At 42.6% G+C, this 27,627-nt stretch overlaps 1 protein-coding gene across 1 annotated transcript; it reads right to left on the reverse strand.

The window, feature by feature from the left end:
• Positions 1–1,134: 1,134 nt before the first annotated feature.
• On the reverse strand, positions 1,135–27,562 carry nvl (nuclear VCP like). Its single transcript, XM_080740385.1, has 24 exons — positions 27,440–27,562; positions 26,658–26,766; positions 25,931–26,001; positions 25,752–25,804; positions 22,129–22,219; positions 21,942–21,999; positions 21,591–21,851; positions 20,281–20,416; positions 20,095–20,171; positions 19,796–19,930; positions 19,237–19,338; positions 19,011–19,128; positions 18,215–18,359; positions 14,163–14,436; positions 13,331–13,552; positions 12,257–12,361; positions 11,151–11,213; positions 7,773–7,892; positions 7,042–7,141; positions 6,792–6,898; positions 6,488–6,564; positions 5,561–5,649; positions 5,327–5,424; positions 1,135–1,382 (listed from the first exon to the last, which is right to left on the reverse strand). The coding sequence occupies exons 2-24, from the start codon at positions 26,724–26,726 to the stop codon at positions 1,338–1,340; spliced, it is 2,616 nt and encodes an 871-aa protein (XP_080596511.1). The 5' UTR covers positions 26,727–26,766; positions 27,440–27,562; the 3' UTR covers positions 1,135–1,337.
• Positions 27,563–27,627: the final 65 nt, after the last annotated feature.

Consider the following 27,627-nt stretch of genomic DNA (forward strand, 5'->3'; position numbering starts at 1 on the left):
GGGTACTTGTTGGTCTCTCAACACAAACTTCAGTTTGTCCCACTGCTTTTCATACATTTAAGGCACACTAGTGCAGTAAAATTCAACTACATTCACAATCCCATCCATGTACACAAACCACATTTCAACGTCCTGAAAGTAGGCACACCCTATGGTTGTTCTGCATCGGGAGCGGGATACCGCGGTACCCACAGGACCCAAAGCAAAATCTTGCAGCGTGGGGGTATTTAAACACGTGCAGTAGGGAATGGGCGGTCAAAATAAAACCAGCGGGCCCGCAAAATCCAGCAATAAACCAGATAGAGCTTATATACTTTAGCAAGATATGTCTTCTACATGCAGAGGAGAATGCATTTCTTTGCTGCAGCCTGCGGACAATGTTGCGCAGTGGAAGATGTTTCTCATTCTTTCTCATGATGCGCCATGCGCAGCTCGTCGCCGTGTCACAATATAATATATCATAGCCGGCTACCTATATACGTATGTCCCGTTGCAATATAAACACTTTCCCCTCCATCTGTGAGCAACTCCTCACAAATAAACAGCCTCTCTCGCGCACGGCAGCTCACTATCTCATTTGGTTTGGTAATGTTAATTTGGATCTCAATGGAAATATATTTAGCTGCAGGATTCCGAGACCCACGGTACTATGCGGGAGGGAGTGGGCGGTCAGAAATTAAATCATTGCGGGGACGGGCAGGAATGGTCAGAAATCTAGCTGGCAGGAGTGGGATTAAGAAAACATTCCCGGGCAGGGCCCTACCCTGAGGGCCAAGTGTTGAGATTCCCACACATTGTGATCTGGAGTCTCAGGAGAAAAACAAATTGAAATTCAAAATGGCACGGTTTTCTTCAGTGCAGTCGTTACATTTACCTGTAAACATGAGAACACTGGTTCACTGCACATGGGAACTTAATGATATCAGGGTGTGGTGAACTTCTGCAATTTAACACAGCATGTGCTAATAAGTGATAACTGTACAATCTACAGTTATCAGTTTGATATGCATTTAGTATCAAATGTATCCAATTACAGTGTACATGGATACATTTGTCATGCACACATTGCCAATATAAAACCAGAGAAAGACTCAATACCAACAACAGCTCATCTTGGTTGTATTAAAATTTAATTTCTGTGTCGATCTAGATACACCTTAATTATAACTTTAAGATGTACATGTAATCAGTATGAATTAATATTTGATTGTGAAAAACCTGAGCAGATATTTTAATAGAAAATGCCAAAAATCTGCTGTACATGTATGACATGTAAACGGTTGAACTTGCTGTCTGTGGTCTGGTCTGCCAGATTAGCCTGAGGACACGGAACAACTTCACCTGGCAAGTGACTCCTTCAACAGCTCGTACATCTGTTGGTCCTGTAGAGGAGATGGCAATGTCAATGTTCTAGTAGCTAAGGCTAGATCATTTCAATCCATTTAAACCAAAAGTTTTAGAACCACTGATATAGAAACAGAAAACTGTTAGGATTTAGAGGACATTTGTAGAATCGGGGTGGAAAAAATAACCGATTCACCAATTAATCTCGATTCGAATCGAATCACACATTTTTTTCGGGTGGAACTAATCTTCGCCTGCAGCGCCGTACCGGACCGTTTACGGTGTAACACACTGGTCTGGCACACAGCTACGCACATGCACTCACTGAATCAAAACAAACACATTAGACGACAGAAAAGATGCCGGTGTCGGGTCCAGATCTGCGCGTCTGCCATTTCTACTCTGCACATCCAGCGGTTGCAACTGACGGCACACAATATGATGTTGTGATTGGCTTTTCCTCTTCAAACCTTTATTGAACAAGTACTAACAACATCCCCTAAAGTAACTTTTAATAATAATTAACAGTACTGCATTAATTCTTATTGCCTTTAACACAAACTCTGCCATCAAAATACCCCTTTGTACCCCTTCTCTGCCATGCCCGTAGAACCCGTAAATGTAATAAAAATTAATTAAAAATCATTGTTTTATCGAAGCGCAACTAAAATAGGCCGGAACTAATGCTCCGTGATCGGTTTCTACACGGACACATTATTGAGCGGACAAATTTAACATTGGAGTCCCTGAACCGGAAGTCCGTCCTCTATTTTGGCCCAGCTTACTGTCTGAGCTCCGCGGCTTACAGATGGAGAAGTTATTGATCAATTGAAAAAGTTTCAACGGATTTGAGAAGCTGATGGAATACGCGAACACACGAGCAGTGTCCGATCACGCACGATGGGAACTGGACGAGCGCCCACGTTAACAGGTAGGACTTGGAGAAGCCGGCAGTGAAAGACATAGAGAAATTAACGGGCTTTACGGCCGTAAACTACGAATGAGTTAATAATAAATAACAGTATTGCATTAATTCTTATTGCGGAAAATTCCAAGTAACTTTTAATAATAAATAACAGTACTGAGGTACCCCCCTGAGGACCGGTGGTCTGCGAGAGACCTCAGTGTGAGTCAGCCGTCCTGCGGGGGTTTCTCACCGTCGACCACGGGGCGAGGTCCGTGACTGACCGTGAGTGGTGGTCTCCCGGTGGCCTTGAGTAGCCGCCCTGCGGGGGTCTCTCGCCGCCGACCACGGAGCCGCTGACCCCCGCACCTCTCACGGACCTCCAGCTGAGGTCCGTGAGAGGTGCGGGGGTCAGTGGCTCTGTGGTCAGCGGCGGGGGTCTCGCCGCTGACCACCGGGGCCGCTCCCGCTCGTGGTCGGCGGCGAGAGACCCCCGCAGGGCGGCTGACTCACGGCTACCGTGCAGGGATCCGTTGACCCTCCACCGGGAGACCCGATGGTCACCTCGCCTCGCCGATGACCGTCACCTCGCCTCGCCGGTGACGGTCAGCGGCTCCGTGGTCAGCGGCGGAGGTCTCGCCGCTGACCACCGGGGTGTCTCTCACCGCTGATATTTATTATTAAAAGAAACTATTCACTATATTATTAATATAGAAACTATTTACTATATTATTATTATTACTATATTAAAATAAACTATTACTATATTATTAATATAGTAAATAGTTTCTTTTAATAATAAATATTCTTAAAGAAACGTGTTATTTTCCTGTGTTCAATAAGAATTAATAATCCATGTAGCTGTAGTATTCTAAAAACGACTGGGCACCGGTGGCTGTGTTGGGTGGCGAAAACAGCCGATCTACAAGCCCACAAAGCGTTGCGCTTGCTATGCGTTTTGAGCTTGTAGGTCTGCTGTTTTCAGCAGAGCGCCGGAAGCGAGCAGAAAAGGCAGAGCGAGTGGATCTTTAACCCACACCGGAAAGACGAATTTGACCGGCTCAATCGGCATATAAAGCCTCCTCTCCTCTCCCTGCTCTCTCTCTCTCACTCACTCTACTCAGCTGTAGTAGTGCTGCTCTGACGAGCGTGTGTCGTTGAACGGGTGAAATAAATCATGCATTGGAATTGTGATAATCGATAATCGCAATTTAATCGAATCGTAATCAAATCGAAACGTCAGGTACCTGAATTGTTACACCCCTAGAATCGACCCCAGGTTTTAATGGGTTAAACCCAACATCAGCAGTTTAGATAATAGAGATCAGGAAAAGAAAGTCCCTGAAGTCAATAGCCCATTTCCTCTTAAACAATACCAGTCGTTTTTGTTCTCCATCAAAAAAGCATGGCAACATTATACAGTAGTTAATGCAATATAAACAGCCCAGCTTTATCGTTGCCAATGATGCTTTAAAAAAACGAAATGTATATATTTTCACGATATCCAGAGGCTGCCTCTCCACATGTATTCCTAGGACAGTCTAAAATTCCAAGGACACCAGTCTACATGCTTTAATGTTTGTTGATGTTTAGTAAAGCCGTCAGGAAAAACTGGTTCGCCTGGCAACGTGATATATGGAAGGAGGTTACATACTTGTCCTTAACAGTGTGGTACAATAGCCTGTTTCCCATAGATTAGCCATGTCCCCAGGCCCTATGAATCAGCCCACACAAACACTCAAAGAAAGTGTCTGGGGAACTCAGCTTCTGTCAGGGGAATCTAGCTCCTGGGGGACCATTACGGCCAAAAATAAGTCATTTCCATCCCCTAATGTACATATCATGTGTTAAATACTTGGAATGGCTGTGTGCCCATTCCAAGCACAATGAGCTTCTGCAGTGGTTACAATATTTGCTAATGGGGTCTCTTGGTTAGACATGATGATGCCATTCTACATGTAAGCATGTAGCACAGGCTACAGATATTCGAAATATGTAAAAAATGTGTCAAGGCTGTTTGCAGTGTAGCTACAGTAACTAAAATATTGATTTAATTCCACTGGTGTGAAACTTATTTAACCTTTGGAGAAAAGCATTAAAGGGCCAGTTCACCTCTGGGACAACCAGATCTTATCATCATTCATGCTGAAATACTAAAATATCTAAAAACACAGATTGAACACAAAAAACATCTCAGGATTGTGTTGATCGTGTCCGAAACAACAATAAAATAAGATCTGGTTGTCCCAGAGGTGAACTGGCCCTTTAAGCCTACTTAGTGCCACTCCTGTGGGACTGCTCCTCGGTTTTCCTCAGGTCCCTGAATTCTTGGGTAATGCGTGTCTTATTATTTTTCTTTGCGGATTTCCTCAGTAGCATCCTCACAGAAGGAGATAAAGCAGCAAACATTGCCTATACCGAAGCCAGAGCTTGAACTTTACAATTAAAGTACACTCTAAAGAGGTTCAATTGCCAATTTGTATGATAGAATGTAACCGCTGATCACATTCATAAACACCCTCACATCCCTTGACCAAGACTGATCCTACAAAAATACTCCTTCTCTGAGGTGAGCAGCTCAGATATTTATTTAGTTTTTCTTTTCGTTTGTTGTGGTTGCTGCTGTTGATTTTCTTGGTCATGTTCTGTCCTGTCTGTTTTTATATAAGTAGAAAAGAATGATTCATGGTGATGTAACAATCGTTTCTCTGTACCACCTATGTCTCACCAAAAACAAAACAAAAACAACTCTACATGTGTCTGCGGACACGCGCACACACACGCTTCCTTCCTTCCTTCCTGAAGCATTCCATTGCCTGTACTGAAGCCAAGAACTGCACACAGAAACGCTCCCTTCCTTGGCGGTTTCCCTACCGCGGCAGCCCCCAATTTGCACAGTGGGGCCCATGTCCCAAAACGTTGATACAAAAGATAGTAGTCCTGATGAGTTATGATTATGCAAAAGTAGACTGGAACAGCTTAAGGAGGCCAAAAGGCTACTCCAATACTTAAATACTACATTTTTTTATACAAGTCAGATTCACATTGGGGGAAAATGCCATTGGCTCATTATCTTACCTTTTTGGACACAGAGGGTCGTACTTTCTTAAAGGCATCCTCAAAGTTTTGTTTGCTAACCCTGATGTCTGCTACTACACCATTGGAGAACACGTGACCTGTGTGGAATGACAAACACATTGAATCCAATTAACAAAATAATTACCCCAGATCACAGCAGATGAATACACAACTGTTACGTTACTAATTCAGATAGTTATGCAAATATTAAGAGTGAAATGGAAAGTATGTTACCAGAATGTGCTGGAGTGCTTTGGGACTTCAAATGGGCTCTCAGGGCATTGACGGATGCTTCCCTCACTAAAGCAGACAGGTCAGCTCCACTGTAGCAACACAAGAAAGTTTGTTCAATTGACCAGGAATGAGTGTGTAAAAAAACAAGGACTGGGGGGATGGAACACCATTCTAACCAAAGATATCCCCTCATTTGATGTTAATAAGAGATTACTGTGTCATCAACTTTGACCTTGAAATAATGTACATTTATCTTACTGAGGGAATGTTTGGTCCGAAAAAGAATATATTCTGTTTTAACAAGGTATATTGACAGTTAATTATCGGTCGGCCAAGTACAGATTTTGGTGACTTCAGAGCTGACTTCAAGGTGAGTCACCAGCGAACAGGAACAATTTGCAGTTACAGGCAGCATTCATGTCGTTAATGTACAGGAGTAACAGAAATGTCCCTAGAATGCTTCCTTGAGGAACCCTGCAGCTCACCGGGAGGGACGATGTCAACCACTTGTATTGATCTCTTCCCTCAAGGTAGGATTTCATCCAGTTTAATGTGCAATCAAAACCAGTGGTCCAGGCACCTAGGCTGGTAATCCGGCCTGACAGTGTTGCGGGTCCGAGTCCCGATCCTGACAACCTTTGCTGCGTGTCAATCCCCCCCCCCCCCCCCCCCATCTCTCCAAATTTCCTGTCAACATACTGTATACCTAATACCTATCAATAAAGGCAGAAAAAGACCCCAAAATACCTTACAGGAAACAGGGAGAGAAACTTTAATTTGTCCCTGTCTGTATACATCTGTAATGCTTTTTTGTTCACTCTAATCATTCAGTATCCCATCCACCAAAGAGGTACTGGTGAAATCACTCACTACTAGAGAAGAGATTTATTATATTATTTCTTTATTAAAAACCTGTCCTAGACTTACGTGAAGCAGTCGCAGCGATTATCGTGGGCGATCTCTTCCAGGCTGACGTCCAGCTCAAGAGGAGGTTTGGTGCCACCCTACAAAGAGCAATACAGATTCTATGACAGCTCGCTTTGGACTTGAGCCTTTAAACAGACTTCATTCTACTTAAACTCCCTTCAATCAATCAGTGTTCCTTTTCAATTAGCAAATAATCAAGTGGTTTGTAAACAGTTTCAGCCCAAGATCCAAACATATCTTTGTGGACTGGTAAGGACAAATAGGTGCATGACCAATGTGTGAGGCCTCCTTGGTCAGCTGCTACCTTAGTGATGGTGAGCAGGATGGCGTGGCGGTCTTGTGGAGGCGGCAGCCCCACATAGAGGGTCTTATCCAGACGGCCCGGTCTCAGTACCGCAGGGTCAATGATGTCTGGGAAGACAAATCCAGATAACACAAGCTTGGGTTGATTTGGGTACTCATTTAGTTTCTTTGGTTTGCGAGCATTTGAGTGGTTTTGGCTTGATAAAGCTCGATCCTAGTTTAGGCAAAAGAGAAGTTCTGTTTTTTCCTACCTGGTCTGTTAGTGGCCGCCATGATGAAGACCTGACGCCGACACTCTAGGCCGTCCATCTCTGTGAGCAGCTGGTTGACCACACGCACACCGGCACCTGACTGAACACACAGAACGGTGTCATTGGTACAGAGGTCACTAGGGCTGTCACAATTATTACATAATCGTCTAATCGCGATTATGTCAAATAATTATAATCGTCATAATCGTTTCCATGTTGAAAAATGTTCATATATTATATATAAGTAAAAAAAAAGTAGTGGAAATAGCAGATCTACAAGCTCACAACGCGTCGCATCGCGACGCGTTGTGAGCTTGTAGATCGGCTATTTCCACTATCAATGTTCTTTTTTAAGTATAAAGTTGTCAAATATGTCAGTCATTTCTTTGTATATTTAGGTTATGTGTCGTATCTACCATGTGCAACTTCAAAGCCTAAAAGCCAAACAGAAATGTAATTCTCAAGGACAAAAACACAATTAAATCGTTAATCGCAATTATTTGAGAGAAAATTAATCGCCATGTAAAAAGTCATAATCGTGACAGCCCTAGAGGTCACATAACCTTCCATTTCACTACTTCAAAACCCATCCAAAATATTACAATTCAGTACCATCATCTTTAAAGTAAAACCATCAAACAAACAAACAAAAAAAATACTATGTCAAATTCATCAGCAGATAATATTCATGTTGGTAATAATATTGTATTTTAATACATGGCTCTTCATACCTCGTGGCCTGAACGACGAGGACACAGCGCGTCAATCTCGTCAAAGAAGATGACACAAGGAGCAGAGCTGCGTCCTCTCTGGAACACCTGCCTCACAGCCCTCTCACTCTCTCCCACGTACTGGTGACAGTAGATAATACATACAGTACATGTGTCACAGGAGTGTAACCAGCATCATCTATGTCAGGGGTCTTCAACAGGGGGTCCTCAAGAGTTACTACAAGGGGTCCTCCAAATCTTTGCGTGATAGAAAGGTTTTGTTCTCCTTTTTTATATTAACCATTTGAACCCTAGTGTCAATATTCTGAGAACTTTAGCCAAAAATAGCAGATCTAGAAGCTCACAACGCCTTGCAGCACGAGGTGTTGTGAGCATGTAGATCGGCTATTTCCGGCAAAGAGCTTTGGTGTAGAGGGGAAAAAGAGCAGACTAAGTACAGAGTGAAAGGTCAAGTTTATTAAGTATTGGAGGTTCAAGTGGTTAAATATCTGAAAACACAAATTGACATTAATCCAAAATACACTGATGATCGTACTGTCAAAAGATGCAACTATATGGAATCCATGAAAAGGTTGTGGGGGTCCCTGCTTCATCTCTCTCAACTAGGGGGTCCTTGGCCTGAAAACATTGAAGACCCCTGATCTATGTGCATGAATTTGAACAATGGCACTGCAGTTGATCGGACTTGTAAGCCCTATATGCTTATTCTAAAATGGACAGTTCCAGTCCTTGATTGTTTTGCCGTATTTGGTAAGCGTTTTAGTTTTTAGAAAACAGGCCGTGATTTTACAACAGTTAAGAGGGTTGGCACTGCCTCAAAAGATCCCTGAAGATCATTAAAGAGGCCACTCACCCCCCACAAAAGGCTGTTCTTCCCTCTAAAGTCCAAAAGGGTGAAGTGATACAAGATCCCTTGTGCGCGCACTAGCAGGCTGAGAATGATGTTTTACCCACAGACTATCAGACTGTTAAAGAACTGTTAAACGTGACTGTGCAATCAACCCTCTGTAGTATGTACTTTGCACTGTACACTTTAATTGAATGATATTCCTGCCATGTTTTTTTAATAGTTCATTGAGTGTTTTTGGTTGTTTTATCATGTTATCGTATTGTAGCTTCCGAGCATACGTTTTTCACACCCAACCAGTACATCCAAGCCTCTTAGCTGTTCCACAGTAAACCACGGCCTCTTGTGGCTTATTGCTTTAGTTGACCAGGGTCCCACTCCCACAGAGCTCTATACTAGGCCTGTTACGATTTCCCTCTGCACCTAATCTCTTCACCAACAATAACTTGTCTATAAGCTAACAACATATCGCAAACATGCATTGTGAACTTGTAGATTTGCCATTTTTGCCGAATCATGTTAACACTAAGGTTCAATGTGTGATTTTAGAATGTACAGGATCAGGTTCAGTGACAAATTATTAGGAATTTCGGGGCTTTCAACCAGGAATGAAACCTTTTGACAATCTTGAGAAAAAAAAGAAGGATATAAAAGTTTAAAATACTGTGGCAATCGAATGGAATTTCTTTTATCGTGTCTGTGGTCTTGATATAATGCACATATTTGATTATGGCATGATGGGGCGGAACATGTACAGTAGAAATGAAGAGAAATCACAACCCTGGACTCACAACACGCAGTGGTTACTTAGGTAAAAGTATCAACACACCAATGTTGAAACACATCTATTAAAATCTTTTGAAAATAGCAGATCTACAAGCTCTCAACGTGTCGCATCACGTCAAAGTTTAAATACATTAATGTGGTTATGTATGTTCTTTTCAAAGTAACTTTTCAAATGTCAACATTGTCAAATTGTAGTGGAGTAAAAGTACAATATTTGCCTGTGAGATGTAGTGGAGTAGAAGTAAAAGTATTGAAATTTGGAAATGCTCCAGTAAAGTATTGAAAATTGGAAATACTGAAGTGTAATACAGTACTTCAGTAAATGTACTTAGTTACTTTCCACCATTGCATACATGCAAATGGTTGAAGAAGAATGAAGAGCAGTCAACATTCCACTCGACATCACATTGCAACTGTTACCTCTTTGCATTTGTAATTATAGGGTATCGTGGTAGCAGTGTGGTCATAGTAACGAAACCAAAAGGTGTTAATAATGAACAAGTAGGTTGAGTTACGTCTGCACGCTGTCATGCATCTGGTAATGCTGCATTTCAATCTGGCGTCTCTATTTTGGGAGAGTCATTATAGGCAAATGGTTTTCAAAAATTGTGAAAATCGCAGATGAGAGGCATGTTTATCTTATTGCATTGCCCATTTATCATGTAAAATGTTTTCAGATACATATTTTACTGTACCGTAAACATTTGTAATGCACCCTCCAGCCGTCATCTTGAATTACATTCAGAACAAAGTAGCAGCCAAAAAATGTCTCCATAATGCTAATCAGCTGCGTGTGGAGGAGCATTTGCGCTATGGGAATCACACAGGCGAATTAAATCATGATTCATGATTATTCATAGGGGCTTGCTAATGCAATAATAGACCACTGTCCAGAGCGATGCCGTATAGCTGAAGAGTCGCTGTGACACCACGGTTATGGTTGCTGCTACGAGAAATCGGTCTATAGATAATATTTTCCAAGGATAGAGCAATGCGCCATTTCTCTGGGAGGAAATCCACCTTTAATTGAGACATCATGTGACTAAACTTCACAATATACCATGACCAAGTGAATGGTTGCTTAATTATAGTCGAGTGCTGCTGAGGCATCGCATCATTTCTGACTGACTGATGAATGCAGTGATATGGAGATTCTGGCATGTCTGAAACAATGGAGGAATTTCCATTTGGGGCTACAAAATATTATATGATTGACAGTTGTTATTAAAACATGACAGGCTTTCCGGGTGTTGCATTTGCATAGCAAATGTCTTTCACCACCATGTACACAGCGGTACACACACTCCATTGAGAAACTTAGGAATGGGACATTTACATAATAAACCAGTCTCTAAAGCATTGAGAATATTTCTGACCTTGTGCTATATCATGAACCAGACTCACTCAGGTCACCTGGGACAGGTCTACTTGTGTTCCAGTGTCCCCAGAATCAAACATTAATGTTGAGAAGCAGTGTTCAGTTTTATGCACCAAATATCTGGAAGAAACTCTCAGAAAACTGCAGGCCAGCAACAACAGTTTAGCTACTGCTCTGCACTGTAAATTACCTTTTCAATTGTGTTTAGTATTTGCTCTGGCCTGATGTCTTGAAGCTTGTTTTATGTGAAGCACTTTGAATGCTTAAATGTGCTATGCAAATAAACCTTGCCTTTCCCTGCCTCTTAGGCCTGATTACACGTAGGGCAGACAAGCAGCAGAAGGCCTGGTAAACACCAGTGACTCACCATGTTCAGCAGCTCTGGCCCCTTGACAGAGATGAAGTTTAGGCCTGACTCATTGGCCACTGCCTGCCATAAAGAGACACCAAAACAACAGCACGGAACAGGGTCACTGACACACATCCAAAACAGTCACTCTGCAGTCTGCACTCGTTCATATAGGAAGTGAAATTGTAAAAAGATTCAGAGTACATATTAGCATATTTATTTACAGACACATTGAACCTATTGAACGCACGCAATGCCACATCATCTATACTGTAAAACGAATGTACTGTAAAGGGATATACTGGTGCAGACATTCTAGGAAATGCACAGGACCAGATGTACTGTATTAGCATATGGGATATGCATTTTGAAAACAATATATACACACATATTAGCATATATTTTAAGATAAATAGAAATTCACATTTACCTAACAAAACATGAGGGTGAGGGTACAGGGTGAGTGTTTGTTTGTGTTGAGCAGTGGTTCCCAACCTTATCAGGCTGTGACCCCAAAATAAAATCATATTTGAACTGGGGACATGGAATTGTAGGAGTTCAGGCATTACCATTTTGTTTGACTCGGTTCCACATATAAAAAACAAACAAACAAAAAAATAACACAGGTGTAGAGCAGTGGTTCTCAACCTTTTCAGGCCACGACCCCCAAAATAATTATAGTTGAATTGGGGACCCCCCACTCTGACGAGCACTTGGTTGGCACTTGGCACACGGTTCTATTGTGAAAATAGCAGATCTACATGCTCACAACGCATCGTGTTGCGAGGCATTGTGAGCATGTAGAACGGCTATTTTCGCAATTTCTACCAATAACATTTGAAAATATGGAGAAAGTTTAATTAAAATGGTCTTAAAACTCCTTCAATTGTCACTTAAGAAATGTGCAGCTACCTTCTATACACTTATACTGTATGTTGGTTTGTTTACTGTTGAGTGAGAAAACAATGTTGTACATTAGGTTGTCATCTGGGTACCCCCCAAAATAATTTGGGGACCCCTCTCGGGGTCCCAAGTCCCAACCCACAGGTTGAGAACCACTGGTGTAGAGGGTGCACCTCGATTGGTGCCAGGAAAAGAAGAAGAAAAGGAAAAAAGGTTCCTACCTTGGCCAGCAGGGTTTTCCCACAGCCTGGTGGTCCGGCTAGCAGCACGCCAGCTGGAGCGTTGAGGCCCAGGGCTTTGAACTGCTCTGGGTTACGAACTGGGGCCTGGAGGACAGAGAGGAAGACAGACACACACACAGAGCTGCTTCAGTTCTGCTTGTACAATGACACCATTCATGTTTGCAATCAGCAGGGTATGGGCCATGGTGCCCGACCCAATTGTGGCCAGTGAAGAGTGGGGTAAGGTTGACTGCCTGGTCACAGATTACCATAACTCAATTTACACTGTTTATCATAGTGCGTCTGTTAAATCAGAAATATGTATACGGTAGTTCCATTGTTTCTCAACAAGGAGGTGGAGAATGAGCTCTTGCATCAACAATGGAAGCTGAGAGGCGTTATAATATTACATATTGGTTTCTCTTTACGTTCCCACGAGAGCGTTAACAGTTAGCAGATTGACCAAACTAGCCAATATAAACCTTTTTTAAACCATTACTTAGCACACATTAACTACACATCGGCATTTTTTAATAACTGTCTAGTCTACATTTTCAAATTGTTCTTCAACATTTTAAAGAGCAGCACTCACTCACACAGTTTAACTGACATTGCTTGGCACTTCTAGAACACTGATGACTACTAGATGACTATATTCCGCATTCTCCACCACCAAACAGGATTGAGTATCCAATGCCACACCTATTGTATGGCGTTAGTTATTTATTTAACACTTTCCATGTTCCATAGTAGTATCAGCAGGAAGGTTGGCTTTAAATGAGACTGGAAGAGTAAGCAGCAGGGTCAGTGGGTTTTTCCTTCGCTCATATCTATTTCCTTATTGCACTTGTGAAAATGTCCTGCCATGTTCGAGTGTTGCCTGAGGCAGTGTTTTTTTTTTCTTTTTTTTTTATCGACATACAAATTGTTGGAACCATAAAATGCATCACTAACTTTGTATCTGTGACAAATGCTGGTTGGAGTTAATGAGACCAGAACTGGAGGATGATGGGAGTGGATTTACTGAATTTGTGCAACAAGATGAACATTTGAACACTACAATGGTCACCATACCAATATAGCCATGGTCAGCTCCTCGCGGATGTCCTGCAAGGCTCCTACATCCTCCCAGGTGACATCAGGTACAGTTGCAAAGCCCTCCCGCTTGGCTGAGGGCTGGACACAGGCCAGGGACGCCTGGAAGTCTGTCATGAGGATAGACAAGCCTGCCAGCTGCTCCTCTGACACAGATTCTGTGCTCTTCAGCAACAGTAACAGGCGCGCCAGCTCCCCCTGCTGATCAAAGTAGAGCACAACGACATGAACCAGGTAGCCCAGCATTGGAAAGAAAAATCTGAAACAAGAGGCAGTTGCAGTTTACTTTAGGGGCAACTACCACAGACAGCGTGGCTCCATTTTCAAAACTGTTCACCAGGGCATTTCCTCCTGACATTTTAGCTCAATTATAGATGATTAGAGCAGGGTTTCTCAACCACTGTGCCGCAGACCTTTGTTGTGCCCTTTGAGATACTTTGGTGTGCCCTTTGAAAAAGTCATTTAATTTAAGGACTTTTAAAAACGTTTTAATACCTCAAGAAAGAAAAGAAAAAAGACCATTACTGCATCAAAAGTAATCAACAAACTATATAAAAACTGGTAAAACATTGGCCAAATTGTAAAATAATATAAGAAAGAGGCAAACATTTCGACACACACTGTATATCTAGGTGAGCCCTGGGATCTTTTGGCTATGAAAAGTGTGCCCTGGCAGAAAAAAGTTTGGGAACCAGTGGATTAGAGAAATCAAAGAGTTCAACCTATTTTGAAAGAAAGGGAAAAAAATGCATTCACAAACTACGACATCAATGGAAAAATGCTGTTTTGACTCAGTTGTCAGATTAGATACCTGTTCAGGCTCTGGTGGCGGGGGAACCAACTCCATCTCCTGTTTCACAGGAGCCGTGCAAAGAGGTTCATTTGTTTGAATATCTGTAGAGCAAGGGCTTTGGATTTGCAGTTGGCTTTGATTCTCCAGCAGAACCCTGTTGACCGCACACATGGCAGCCTCTCGGCACAGCGCCATGAGGTCAGCACCCACATAGCCAGGCGTGAGCCGTGCAAGCTGTCGATAGTCAAAGTCCTCTGGTAGCTTCAGCTTCCGACACAGGGTCTTCAGGATCCTGTAGGAAACAGAAAATATACAGTTTCAAATGAATAATAAAAATAATTATTTGGATTTCACAGGGAATCTCAATAATGTAACATGTTACTGACAGTGGCTACACAACGATTTAACGTGAAAAGGTAAAATCGCACCTCTTGCCACTGGGTCTTTTTGGATTTCCAAAACGCAACAAAAAAAATCAAACCAAGTAGATAGGACAAAGCTATATATAGGAGACCAGACCACTTTGATTGACAAAATGCACAAGTCAAAATTGGCTATTGAGAAAAAAGATAAAATCAAGTTTACTACTATAAATTAAAAACAAGAGATATTATATTTAGCAAAGCATGTTTTACATTACTATTTATAGTATAATTCTATAGTAAATGGCCCTGGGACAGACAGCGGCTGTCATGAAATGGATATCAAATTGTATTAGTTTAAAGTGAGGGTCAGGTACTGTACATCTTTATCATCCATCCTGTCAATAACTTTGAAGGTTTCAGAGTCTCTTGGTGGTGATGAGGTGCCAGTAAAAATACACAATGGGTCATGGCTTGATGTGGAAAATGTCACAAATATCATCTCTACAGCAGCAAGGACCCTGAGGACATCAGTTATGTTTGTTGTGTTGTTATCAGCAGTGCCTCTGTGACACATTGTGCTTTACACAGACAGGCCTTGGGGACAGGGGGATACAAAGGACAGGCCTTGGGGACAGGGGGATACAGAGGGAATTGGGGAATGTGCATGGGCTAGTTAGGATGGAGTGGGTGAATTTCACCTTGACCGTCTCAGCCTGTTAAAGTGCTATCTCATAGTCTACCTTGCCCCAGACTATCTGATGACCAAACTTTGATGTGGTCATCATGAAGGCCCTCAATATTTCAAAAGTTGTTAGGACTGACCTTGAATGATCATTTGTTTTCTTGTATACACTACATGACCAAAGGTCAGTGGATTAGTTGTTTCTATTAAAGTGACCTTTGTTCCAGTGAACGAACAGCTTAGATACAGCTTGTGTTCTAGTCTAGACAACTAGTCCATACAGGGGACAAATGCACCCAAACTATTTGCAGACATGAGACTGCAACTGGCAGCCTGTGACAGAAAATATTATTAACAGCTAAGATTTGAAGCAACTGTTTGGGGAAGGCTGTTTAAGATTTACTACAATTCAGAATGATGTGCCACCCACTACCCAAACCTTGTGTGAACCTGCATATCCTAAAGTGTTAAAACAAAAACTTGACCAGCAAACATTAAGGGGGCGTTCACACCAGGGTTATTTGGTCCGCTTAAAAGGGACCATGGTCCTCTTTCTCCTTTGGTCCGCTGGTGTGAACGTGCAAAGGGACCATGGTCCCTTTGTTTGGTCCGGACCATGGTCCTCTTGAAAAGGCAGGACTCGGTCCCCTTCCAAACGGACCATGGTCCGGTCCTCTGCTGGTGTGAACGGAGCCGGACTTTATAGAGGACCAAACTTATGTCTGATCAGCCTACTACATTCTGCATTGTGTGTTGTTCATTGAAAAACAATATGGAAAAAATAATAAACGACTACTCGTGAAGCAATTGTAACTTCGGCTACAAGAGACTACACTCATCAATCTTTGTTAACTGCAGTTGTGAAGCTGGATTAATAATTAGTTCTAAAAGCATGAATTTCTTACGGGAATCATTATTGATATGACCCGACCGCTGATATGTCTTCATGACCTGCAGTAGGCTACACGTTAATAATTGTATCATCTCCTCTCCCTGTGAGCAAGCGCTGCGGTGTCTTGTTAGCTACATGGAAACTGCGAGGTTACATGGAAACTGGTGACCCAGCGTGTGCGGTGACTCCAGGGGTCACTCTCCGAACACGGTGATCATTGTTTGTTTTGACACAAATACAGTCACAAATAAAAGTAAGGTCACCATCTTGTGTATAACACAGGAGGAGGAGGCGGCGCGGCGGGCGCGCTGCGCGCACAACCTCCATCCAAACGACCACAACACAAAATAAAGTCAAACTTGGCTTTTCTTTCGAGGCATTAGGATTTTCGCTATCTCGCTGTTCCCTGAGGACGGGCGTGCACGAGTCAAACTCTTCACGTTGTTGCTGGGACGGCAGTATGTCCATGTCATCGGGTGCGGTGCACAAAAATAACGGATTTAAAAGCTTACAACACTGTCCGAGTGTCTGATGCACGGCTGTTATGTTTCATGGCTAAATGAGGAGAGATGTGGGTTAGCATCCCGTTACATTAATATGTTCTTTTTAAGCATGCGCCACCGCATATAAGGTTATGGCTCATACGCATATAGATTCAACATTTGGGATTATACATTATTTTATTGTTTTTATTTAGGTTATTTATTCATTTAGCTTCACATTTCCAACCTGATAAGGATAGGAAATATCATTACGGACCCGTTGCTTCACTTGCTTGTAAAGAAAGAAAGAGACAGACAGAGAGAGATTTGATGTGGAAACGGGGATGCTTACTGTATATTATGTTCTCGCGTTCTTGCGCTATTTATTGTTAAATGAATCAAGGAGAAGGCTTTATACAGGCTATGTTTTGAGAGAGAGAGAGAGAAAGAGAGAGAGATTCCTCCACCCATCCATCGCTAATTAGTCTACTGCCTGAAATGCGGGTTTCGCTTCTTTTAAAAAAAGAGATATAGGAAGCGGCTGTGATTAATAACACAAAATTAATTGGAATAGGCAGTGAAGTAATTTTCCATAGGAATAGCCTATTCTGTCAATAGATCAACAGCCGCCTGTATGACCACGTGTCAGTTGTTTACATATTTGGTTCTTTTAACAAAAGTCCCGTGTGAACGCTAACCGGACCAAAATGCAACAATGTAAACATTTGGTCCCTGATCCGGACCTTTTAAGCGGACTTTGGGTGAGAACGTGCCCTAAGTAATCATTATTCACCTTTATGTAATTCTATTTTGAACATACAAATGTTCATAATGGTGCATTTGAAGGAGTCTTTGACTGACAGTGTTGTGAAAGAACACTCAATGCAATAAACATGGTCTTGCATATAGAGGTTAGTACGTAACATAACAGTTTCATACAGTATATAGCTGTCAGGGCCATTAGTTTAGAGGAGTTCGTGTTAAAGCATGACCAGGGGGTTAGAGTCCCCTTTAGGTTAAAGTTCCATGTGTTGCTAGAGTATAATTGCTCTTTCACAATACAATACAAATCTGATGTGTTAGAGTAAGCACCCCCACAAATAAGACATGGCCTAATTTTGCATAATTTATGGTTTCTACTTTTTACCTTTATGCTATTTAAAGGAGCTATAGTCAACTTTTTCTTGAAAAACGGATGCTAAAATAAAAATAATGTTTCGAAAATATTTTATAAAAAAATTAAATTCATATATGTGTTTCTATTCAAAAATGACCACAAAAAGCGTAAAATAATGATAAAATAATCATTTTGGCCATTGTCAGACCGACACTTTGTTTACATTCTAGTCTATAGACTAGGATGTAAACAAAGTGTCGGCCATACAATGAAAAAGTTGACTATAGCTCCTTTAATGCCTTATGTTAAGAATTGCATTTGATGATGAAACATTCTATAAATATTAACTTGCCTAACATTTCTAAAGAAAGGGATTGGGTAAAAAAAGATAGAGATGTTTGCACTCCAAACTCAAGGCTTACTAGGGCTGAACACAGAAAGGGATTGAAAACTACAGTTGTGGTTTTGCCTGTGCCATAAGCAAATTCTGCAAAACAAATGTAACCCAAATGAAGCTTTTCTAACAACCAACCTGAGACGAGCTGCTTCATCAGGGATGCCCAGGCAGATCTCTCTGTCAAAGCGTCCAGCTCGTCTGAGTGCAGGATCCAATGAATCAGGCCTGTTGGTGGCACCAATAACCAGAACCTGGGCCGTCACTGCCAGGGAGTTCAGATCTGGGGAAAGTTAAATAATGTTAAAGTTAAAAAAGTTAAAAAATGGATAACAGGGGTAACAGGGCAGAAGTGGCTCAGGAGGTAGAGCAGCCATCTTGGAATCCGAAGGTTCCAGCTTTGATTCCCAGCTCCTCCTGGCTGTGTCCTTGAGCTGGACACTGAAGCTCTAACTGCTCCCGATGAGCAGGTTGGTGCCTTGCATGGTTTCCTCCGCCAACAGTGAGTGAATGTGTGTGAATGGGTGAATGTGAAGTACATTGTAAAGCGCTTCGGAGAAAAGTTCTATATAAATGCAGTCCATTTACAGCCAACATCGATGGCATATTTCACCAACAACATAAATAGTCCAACAGAGAAAATGCATTAATTCTGGAAAAGACCAGTTTCTTCACCATTGTGTATTAACCCATTTAGACCTGAGGCCGATTCTGAAAACGCCTTCTAAAACCTAACCTAAGGTTTCTGAAAACCTTCAATTTCTTATTCCAAAAATGTAAAATAAATTATGTTGCTATATGTATAGCAAATACTGATGTGACACAGACGTAGCAGCCGGCCTTAAGGGTAATACAACGTATAGGTAGCAGCAGGTCTAAATGGGTTAAGAGGAGATCACAATTTGCTGAACTAAAATGTCATAGATGTACCCACCATCCATGCAGGTGAGAAGCTGGGCAACAATCCTCCTTTCCATGTCTTTGGAGGCCATTTCTCGTTTAGGGGTGATGGAGTCAATCTCATCAATGAACAGGATACACGGGGCATTTGTCTGCATAGGGAAATGAGTGAACAGGAGAACCCCACGCAACTCATTCTTTCACTGCTTAAACCATGTTATCTGTGTGATGAATCAGGATGAAAATAAAAAGACACTCACCACAGCCTGATCAAACAGCTCTCTGAGCTTCTGCTCGGACTCCCCAGAAACCCCAGACACCAGCTCCGGAGCAGACACCTTTAGCATGGGCAGCTCGAGCTCCTGTGAGGGACAATCACCATAATAGCTGCATTACATCATTGCAACACACCTTGCTGTATTATTTCAAGACATTGCAGATATCTTCCTTGGGTCAAAGACTTTACAGACAACAGATTTACATCCACTCCTTCACAACCATACTACTGTAGATTGAAAACAGTCAAGACAAACAAAAGGTCCAACTCTTAGCCATGCAACTGGCATGTATTATTTCTGTGCATCGTTATAATGCCTCTGTAAATAGATATTTTTCAGCAAAAAAGGGGAGCAAAGAGACTCAGTGCTCCTGCATTGTTCTCAGAGAGCAATGTGTGCAGGCCACAGGCGTATCAGCAATTGGTCCACTACAAAAACATGTCACCGTTTCAGTCAAACATTTCGTTCATTCAGAAATGTGCCTGTACTGCGACCACGCTATGTAGTGCTCCAACTCTATCGTCTGCTGGTCACCACTCACCCCAGCCACAGCCTGGGCCATCAGGGTCTTGCCACAACCAGGGGGTCCATGGAGGAGAAATCCCCTGGGGGGGACCACGCCCAGTTGACTGTACACCTCCGGATGGCGCATGTGGATCAGCAGCTTACACAATTCCTGTATGGAGAACAATGTACAAGGCAGATAATGGTTAAACGGATTTATAAACTAAAGTATTCATCATAGTTTACTGTCAGATATTCAAAATCATATACTGAATGCATTTTAGTATATAAAAAGTATAAAAATAGAGAGAAAAAACATAGGTATTGACCGCTTACCGTCAAGGTTGCATCATTGCCTCCCACATCTTCAAATTTGACGGTGGAGTATTGCAGTTCGGTTGCTTTTGTTTTTGCTGAACATTAAAAAATAAAAATTAGGAATTACAGCCCAATTCAATGACAGGTGGCAGCATTCCTATGGTATTCTATCATTTTTGGTAATGTAGTTTGGGCGTACACTACCTTTTTTATTCAAAATACTAGACTCAATATCTTCATCAACACTTCCAGTCTCTCCTTTCCGCTTCTTCGACCTTTTGAGTTTCCCTTTCTTCTTTGTGTTCTCAGGCTCTAGCATAGAAACGTCTGACTCTTCCCGCTGATGAAAAACAGAAAAGGAGTACCATCACACAAATGGCTGTCCTAATAATGTCATCAATACAAAGCTTACATAAATCACAGCAATACACAAAACTAATAATGACCACAGGTTGCATACTATAAGTATAAAACTAGTTCCAGCTTTTAGTTTATTTAGTTGGTACGGTTACTCATGAGTACAAGACTGATTTGCTATAAACCACATCCTAGCATTTGGTTGAAAATAATCGAAATCTCAAATCACAATCACTTTGTTTCATAGTACACACAAGCTCATACAAGGAATTTGACTAGGTGTAATATAATAAACAATAATAAGTAAACAAGCAGCAACTGTTTCTGTTTGTGGTTTCATCTTTAAACCTCAGGGGCGTTCTCTCATGGTTTCGGAAATAAATTACACTAAGGTTATAGACAAACTATCACACATTCAATTGACAGTCGACTGCCAAGTGCCAACATGATCAACATTGTATACTGGGAATGCTTTCAGACCACTAATCTTGCTAGAAATCCTAGTCTAGAGTTATGCCACAGTTAGTATTTAAATGATTATTTTCCACCCAGTCATTTATTATTATTATTGCCCAATGTTGGTTACAGAGGGCTATGAGAATGCCCAGGTGATCATTTGTTTAGACAAAAACAACATAACTATGTTGTCTTTGTGGTGGCCATGTTTGGCTGGAAGATTGCCTTCCACAGCCAGGTTATTGGCGATAGTTCAGCGCATGGTGACACTGAAAGCTCACACTGATTGGTCAGCTACTGCTGCATCACCCCTGACGCTGATAACAGTTATAAGCCCTCAGGCTGATACCAGTTCTCACGCTCTCTGTCATTTTTTATCACAACCCTCACTCAGGGCAGATAAAGTCTAGCTAAGCAAATAAAGGCTGGGTATGTGTCTGTGATAGTTTTCTCCTTAACAAAAACATGCTGGTGAGCCTCTCTGGGGCTGTATGGGAAAAACATATGCCTACAGGCAGTTCTGCTCTTGTTCAGGTGTAAATATGCATTGCAACACCAATCAGAGACATGGAGATAGCTCCCGGTATCGAAAGCCTTCTTTAAATTCAAATGACTTACACAACATGCAAACACACAGTGGATAATACATCGAAAGAGTTGTTAGTTGGATAAGTATGCCTAGTCATCCTCCGGCTACATACCTTTATCGCAGGACTGGCTGCATCCTCTTCACGCAGGTCGATGAGAATGCTCTGCTCAGGCCTTTTATCAATGAACCAGCCCCCTGTGGAAACTTGTGTGCCTCCAGCACTGGGGTGATGTGCTCGGGTGCGAGCCAGTGGGGTGGATACGGTGGCGGGGCTGCCTGTGGCTGACCGCTCCCCTTTAGGAGAGGAGGTGCCACTGTCAGGGTTTCCCTTCCGGTACAGAGACACTAAAGAGTTGTTCATTTGGTTGCTGGGCTGTGGAAGAAAGAGAGTACAGTATGGGGAATTTAGTCTTCAACATAAACTATTATATAAAAAATAACCATTCTGCCAACGATTACTTACCGGGTCTTCCAGAATCACTGATTCATCCGACGAGTCCTCCGAGATGCTGCTTCCCTCACTGTTGGACAGATCATTTATATTGAATAAATAATATTATTGGCAGACAATATGGCCTACTCACTTGTTATAACTATAGGCTAATTATAGTCATAATCAAAGGCGATAAGAACCGAGTTACTTTACTTACCCATTGTCATTGGCGTTCTGCTTGGCTCTCTTAGCCAAGTGCCTGTTCTCTAGGTCATTGAGACCAGACTCATTCAGAATTGCTCCATATGCTAAAGAGAAATAAATACAAAAGTGAACCGTCAAACATTAGGAACACAGTAGGAACACAGAAGGATATTTTCCCACACGTTAACCTGGGTGGGATTATTTGTCCGTTAATTACAGTTTAACAAACCATACAAACACAAGAACGACCAACATTACATTAAAGATTATATTAATGGTTGCCTGACGTTATTCCACCAAGGAAACCCATGAATGCCCAAGTAGTCATAATTTTCTCACAAATTTGATGTACTTTCGTAGGATTATTTAGATTCTGGGGACAACTTTTTGCACTTACACACAAATGTCAGTAGTGAGGGGGGTACTTGCCCTTTGTTGCCATAACTTTCATGATTTGCCCCACTGTGTTCTTGCCCATCGGAATATCGATGAACCACACGTCGTCCCGTTTGCCATGATATTTACTAAGGTAAAACCTGGTGGTGGGGTAGGTGGACTGCGGGGGTCGCCTCTTGGCGTACTCGTCGTAGAGGCGCACGGGACACAGCAGCGGGTTGTTGGGGTCCCCCCAAGCCCTGGGGGGCTCGGGGGGACGCGGCTCGATCCCGGCTCGCCCCGACAGCGTCTTCGTCGTCCGCTCGTGATACTCGATGTACTCGCGCCCGGACGCGTCCGCTTTCTTCTCGACGTCGCCCCACAGCAGGGTTGTGTGTCCCTTCTGTCCCTTGATGCCCAGGTGGACGGTGTTGACGTACCACAGGCTGTTGATCAGTGACTCAGCGCTGTAGGGCCCCAGCAGCTTCTTGTCCAGCAGAAAGCGCACCTCCTCGGCCGATATGGGTTCCGCCTTGTTGGGACGGTTGCCTTTCCCCGCGGCTTTCAGGGACTTCTTCTTGAACAGCAGACACTCGTTGGAGTACTTGAAGCGCGGGTCGGTGATGATGCTGCAGCAGTACGAGTGGCCGCGGAGGTGCCTGTCGACGCTGCGCTGTATGGCGGCCAGCGAGTCCGGCTCGTACTCGTCGCCGTTGTGGAGCTTCCTGACGTCGAGGAAGTAGGCGCCCAGCAGCTCGTCCAGGTCGGCCGGGGGAATGTTCTCGGGCCGCCGGGTCTCGCCTTTGTTGCTGCGCAGCCATTCCGAGAGCCGCCGAAGGTCGCTGGTGGTCTTGCGCTCCGTGTTGTGGTTCCCCTGCTGCGCCCAGGAGTCCGCCTCGCTCAGCGGGTTCAGCATGGTTCGGGGCTCCGCGGAGTTGACTGCAGTTATCCCGGTGTCACGTTATTATTATGACCTCTAGCACCTGACTTGCTGTATTATCTATAAACCCACGTTTTTCTTATCCAGCGTCGTCAACCCCATGGTCAAAATAGGTTAAATACAACTGGGACTTCCGGTTATCGGACTTCAAAGTAAAACATTGACCAAACGCCTTCTTTTAGACGACTCGCTGGTCCTCTTCTTCTGTTGTGGTTTATGGCGGTTGGCATCCATGTGACGCATTGCCGCCATCTACTGGATTGTAATTTGCAGCAAACTATTTACAAGTGAATCCAATTTCCCCAAGAAGTATTATTCATTCTCCCTAGTTCTAGGGTAGCCCTGAAGGGCTTGTAAGTTAGGGTGACCAGACGTCCCGTTTTACCCGGGACAGTCCCGTTTTCAAGCTGCGTGTCCCAGTGTCCTGACAAATATCTCTAAAACACTAATATGTCCCGGTTTTCAACATTCACTGCAAGATTGTCCCGGTTTTCGCCAGAATTAAAATAATAGTAGCTGTTTTCAGTGGTTGCATAGACATTCATCATGTTCTTTTCATGAAAACATCCTCACCAACCAATCAGAAAACATAAACAAATTCATTGCGTGTCTGAATTCAACACTGAGGCTGTTTGTCATTCACTCACTGCCTGTTTGCAACCCTGCGGTGTGTGTGTGCGCGTGCACGAACGTTAGAGAATGGGCACGCACGTGCACGGTAACGTGCGCATTGCTTTTAAGGTCCCGGTTTTAAGCAACAGTGGTTTGCGTCCCGGTTTGAGTGGCTGAAAATATGGTCACCCTATTGTAAGTGATTTCCGGTTGTCTGGCTAGTACGCGAGAGTAATGTAGGTGGTTGCCCCTCTAGAATAGTGGTAAAACCTCTGAGGCGCCGCTCAGGACAACCCTATCCACAACTTTCCAACATCCCATCATGCTGAGCAGAAGGCGAGCGGAATTTCCGGCGTCTTGCGACGTGAGCTTATATGTCTGCTGTTAACCGGAAGTGTCCTGCAGATAATGCTACAGTAAAGTCTTGCGCTTTTTTAAGCCTATGCTGAATTTAACACGCTCCTAATCGGGAATAAGACTCCATATTATATGCCCATGTGCATTACAGAGTACAAAACACAGATGTTGGTCTTCAAAGCAACCAAGGCATGGCGGCACCCTGGCCTGTCCCCCATACCTCAAAGACTGATCCAACGCTACAACCCCTTATCTCCTTCTTACTCAGATCAACCAACACAGGGTACCTGTGAACCTTACCTAAAACACCTGGGACAACGCTCCACACGTCCCAAACTCCACCCATCCTGGCTCCTAAACTATGGAACAAGCGTCCCATTGCAGATAGAACTGTGGATTTGGCACGACGGCACCACACTATCGCTCTGCATTTGATGTATGAGGAATTGTAAGGCACTATGGTTAAGAGGCTTATATAATAAAATCCTGGTTTAAAAGGTTGTTTCAACCCATCCATTCATCATCCAGACCTTTATAAAAAAAATGTACAATGTTCATAAGGTGAGAATTGCGGCTCCGGATCTTATAGATGCGGGACCAACTCGAGTCCTACTGTTTCAACCACTGTTTTGGTCACCAGAGCTAGATGGAGAGTGGAGACTGAAGTTCTTTCTCAATGATAAACACAAGACTGACCTGTGGTGGACATGATGGATTCCTAGTAGAAAATGAGTGAATTCTCAATGAAATAGAATGGTGGAGATGGCGCTAATGAATGTACTAAATGAGAGCACAGTGAGATGCATTATATTTGCTCCCATACTGTAATGTAACATCATCACTTGATTCACTTCTGTATGCAACCCCCGAGTTGCTGAATATCATTTGAAACATCATTAATACATAACCGCTGTGCAATGCTTGATTGCCGTTGTAGGTATCAAACAATCTGTAATGACAGTGGTTATCCAGCTGTTAGAGCCATTCTAGACCAGTTGTTTCATGCCAAGGACCCTCAAATTAATCATATTTTGTCCACAGACCCCCATCTGAAAATATTGTGCCAGATTTGCGGTACACAGTATCTCTACAGTCATGTCATCAACATGCATCTGTCCCATCTAGCGCCACCAACAGGCCGGTTTTTGCAAAACATTTTTGGACACTGCTCCAACATATTTTGCCCTAAAATCTCCCGATTAGGGAGTCTTACTGGTTTATAGCACCTTTAACAGTTTGACGGTGGATTGTGGCTGATAAGAATGATGCGATTTAGCCAAATATATCCATCAGTAGATGCAGAAAGAATGAACCTGTCTTGATGTGTTTTGCCTGGAAGGAGTGATACATACCTTTCTCAACCTGGATTCTGAATGCTGTCTTGTTTCGCCGGCCATACTCCATTCTGAGGAATGCGACACATTAATCCTTAATATTACCAGGCATGTGACTAAAATCCTACTGCTATCCAACACTGCCAATAATATGCATTTCTTAGCACTAAGAAGAATACATGATTCGTTGATCTGACCTGTACAAGCTTTGAAGCTCCAGTGCCATTGCTGCAATGTCAACATATGCACTACTGGTCGTACCAAGATACTGCAAAATACAACAAAAGAACAGCACAATGCACTGTCAAAATGATTGACAGGTTTCAATTATCAAAAGTTCAAACTCATTGACCAATTACTTGTCTATAAGAATTCCATTTTGAGCAATCAATCCAAGAGGTAACAAGTCTGTTTGCCCTAATGTTTTTCGCCGACCGCTCAGTGGGGTAGTTTTTGTATTTGTTTTACTGAGGATAAGATTATGAATAGGGTTAGGTTTTGGCACCGTTTTACTGAGGTTAAGGTTAGGAATAAGGTTAGGTTTAACCATTTTATCAAGGTTACATTTAAGAATACCAGGCAAAGGCTGTGTACCGTTCCCCCGGATAGACGCCCGAGGCGAAAAGGATTTTGGGCGAACGGACTGGTATTCATCCAAAACAACGGTATCATTCATATTTTATGAAAAGAAAATTAGACACATTCAGGTCCTGGTATGCAGTTCACCCTAGACTACTACACAACAAAGAAACGTAAACAGAAGACAGGTGTACACACTATATACAAACCCTCATTTAGAGCTACCCATAAATAATTAGTACTATGAGAGCATTTTACTTCAGAAGGGCCACACTTTACTAAACGTAACCTCTCTCTTGCCCCGTTATTAGATTTTAGATAACTCAAGTTAAACAATGCCAGTACCTGTTCCACCCTTTGTTTGAGCCGGGTGTCCAGAAATCCTCCACCACCACCTCCGCTTCGGTTCTTCATGTCTTTGAGGTCTTATGGTATACAGTGTCGATGCAGGAACCTAAACATAATGGACATCTCTATGTTAAATTGGATATTGTTTCCAGAAAAATAAATGTATGCTTTGGAAAATGGTCGGAAATAATGTAAAGCACACAGATTTAACCATGCAAAGCTTCTTGTTTATGCCCATAATTTAGATGACTATCCACAGATTTGTAACAATTTGTATAAACATTGATTACAATTTCAATAAAAATGTTAAAATAAAATACATTGTTATAACAATGGTACCCAGAATCGCAGGTGCCCGACTACCGGTATACATAGTCTTAGCTCAAGAAAGACTATAATAGAGATGTAGCCTATTTTATCACATATCAGACTCGATAAAATACAATTACGAGTCTTCTTGTATGAACTAAAGCATGCGCCTGGCCGCACCAGTGGCATCGTTTTGTTGAATACCAACCGTTTTGTTTTAAACCGCCCGTCCGTGGACTCAAACGGGAAACCCTCACCCTTCATTCACCACCAGGTAGACTATATTAACCTACTAATAATGTCGTTTTTTAGGACACAACGTAGAATGGGCCAGTGAGGTGAGGTTCAAGCTGAGCTGACACAATAACACGTACGCTGCAGTTCAGCTAAATTAATCGCACACACTTTAGGTCAAGATATTTCAGCTCAGCAAGTTTATTTCAGCAACATACAGGACAGCAGATACATACCTCACGCAAAATGCTCTTGCATACCCACACAATTTGACACGTTACTGCTGTTATTAGTGGACAGCACAAGGTTTATCAGAATTTGTTTTGGTAATCCGCGTGTTTTCAAGGAGCCATAACAACCCAGGCAACAAAACCTTTTTACATCCGGGTGACGTTCTCCAAATTTCAAAATAAGGTTCCCGCAA

The sequence above is a fragment of the Nannobrachium achirus genome (genome assembly GCF_963921795.1).
Source record: "Nannobrachium achirus genome assembly, chromosome: 13".
Taxonomy (NCBI): Eukaryota; Metazoa; Chordata; class Actinopteri; order Myctophiformes; family Myctophidae; genus Nannobrachium; species Nannobrachium achirus.

Coding starts and splice junctions, on each gene's coding strand:
- nvl (XM_080740385.1), bottom strand. CDS start 26,726: ATGAAGAACCGAAGCGGAGGTGGTGGTGGAGGATTTCTGGACACCCGG. Junction 19,339..19,795: donor TGGCCCAGGCTGTGGCTGGG/GTGAGTGGTGAC, acceptor TGTCCCTCACAG/GAGCTCGAGCTGCCCATGCT. Junction 7,893..11,150: donor GGCCAGAGCTGCTGAACATG/GTGAGTCACTGG, acceptor TACTGTCACCAG/TACGTGGGAGAGAGTGAGAG.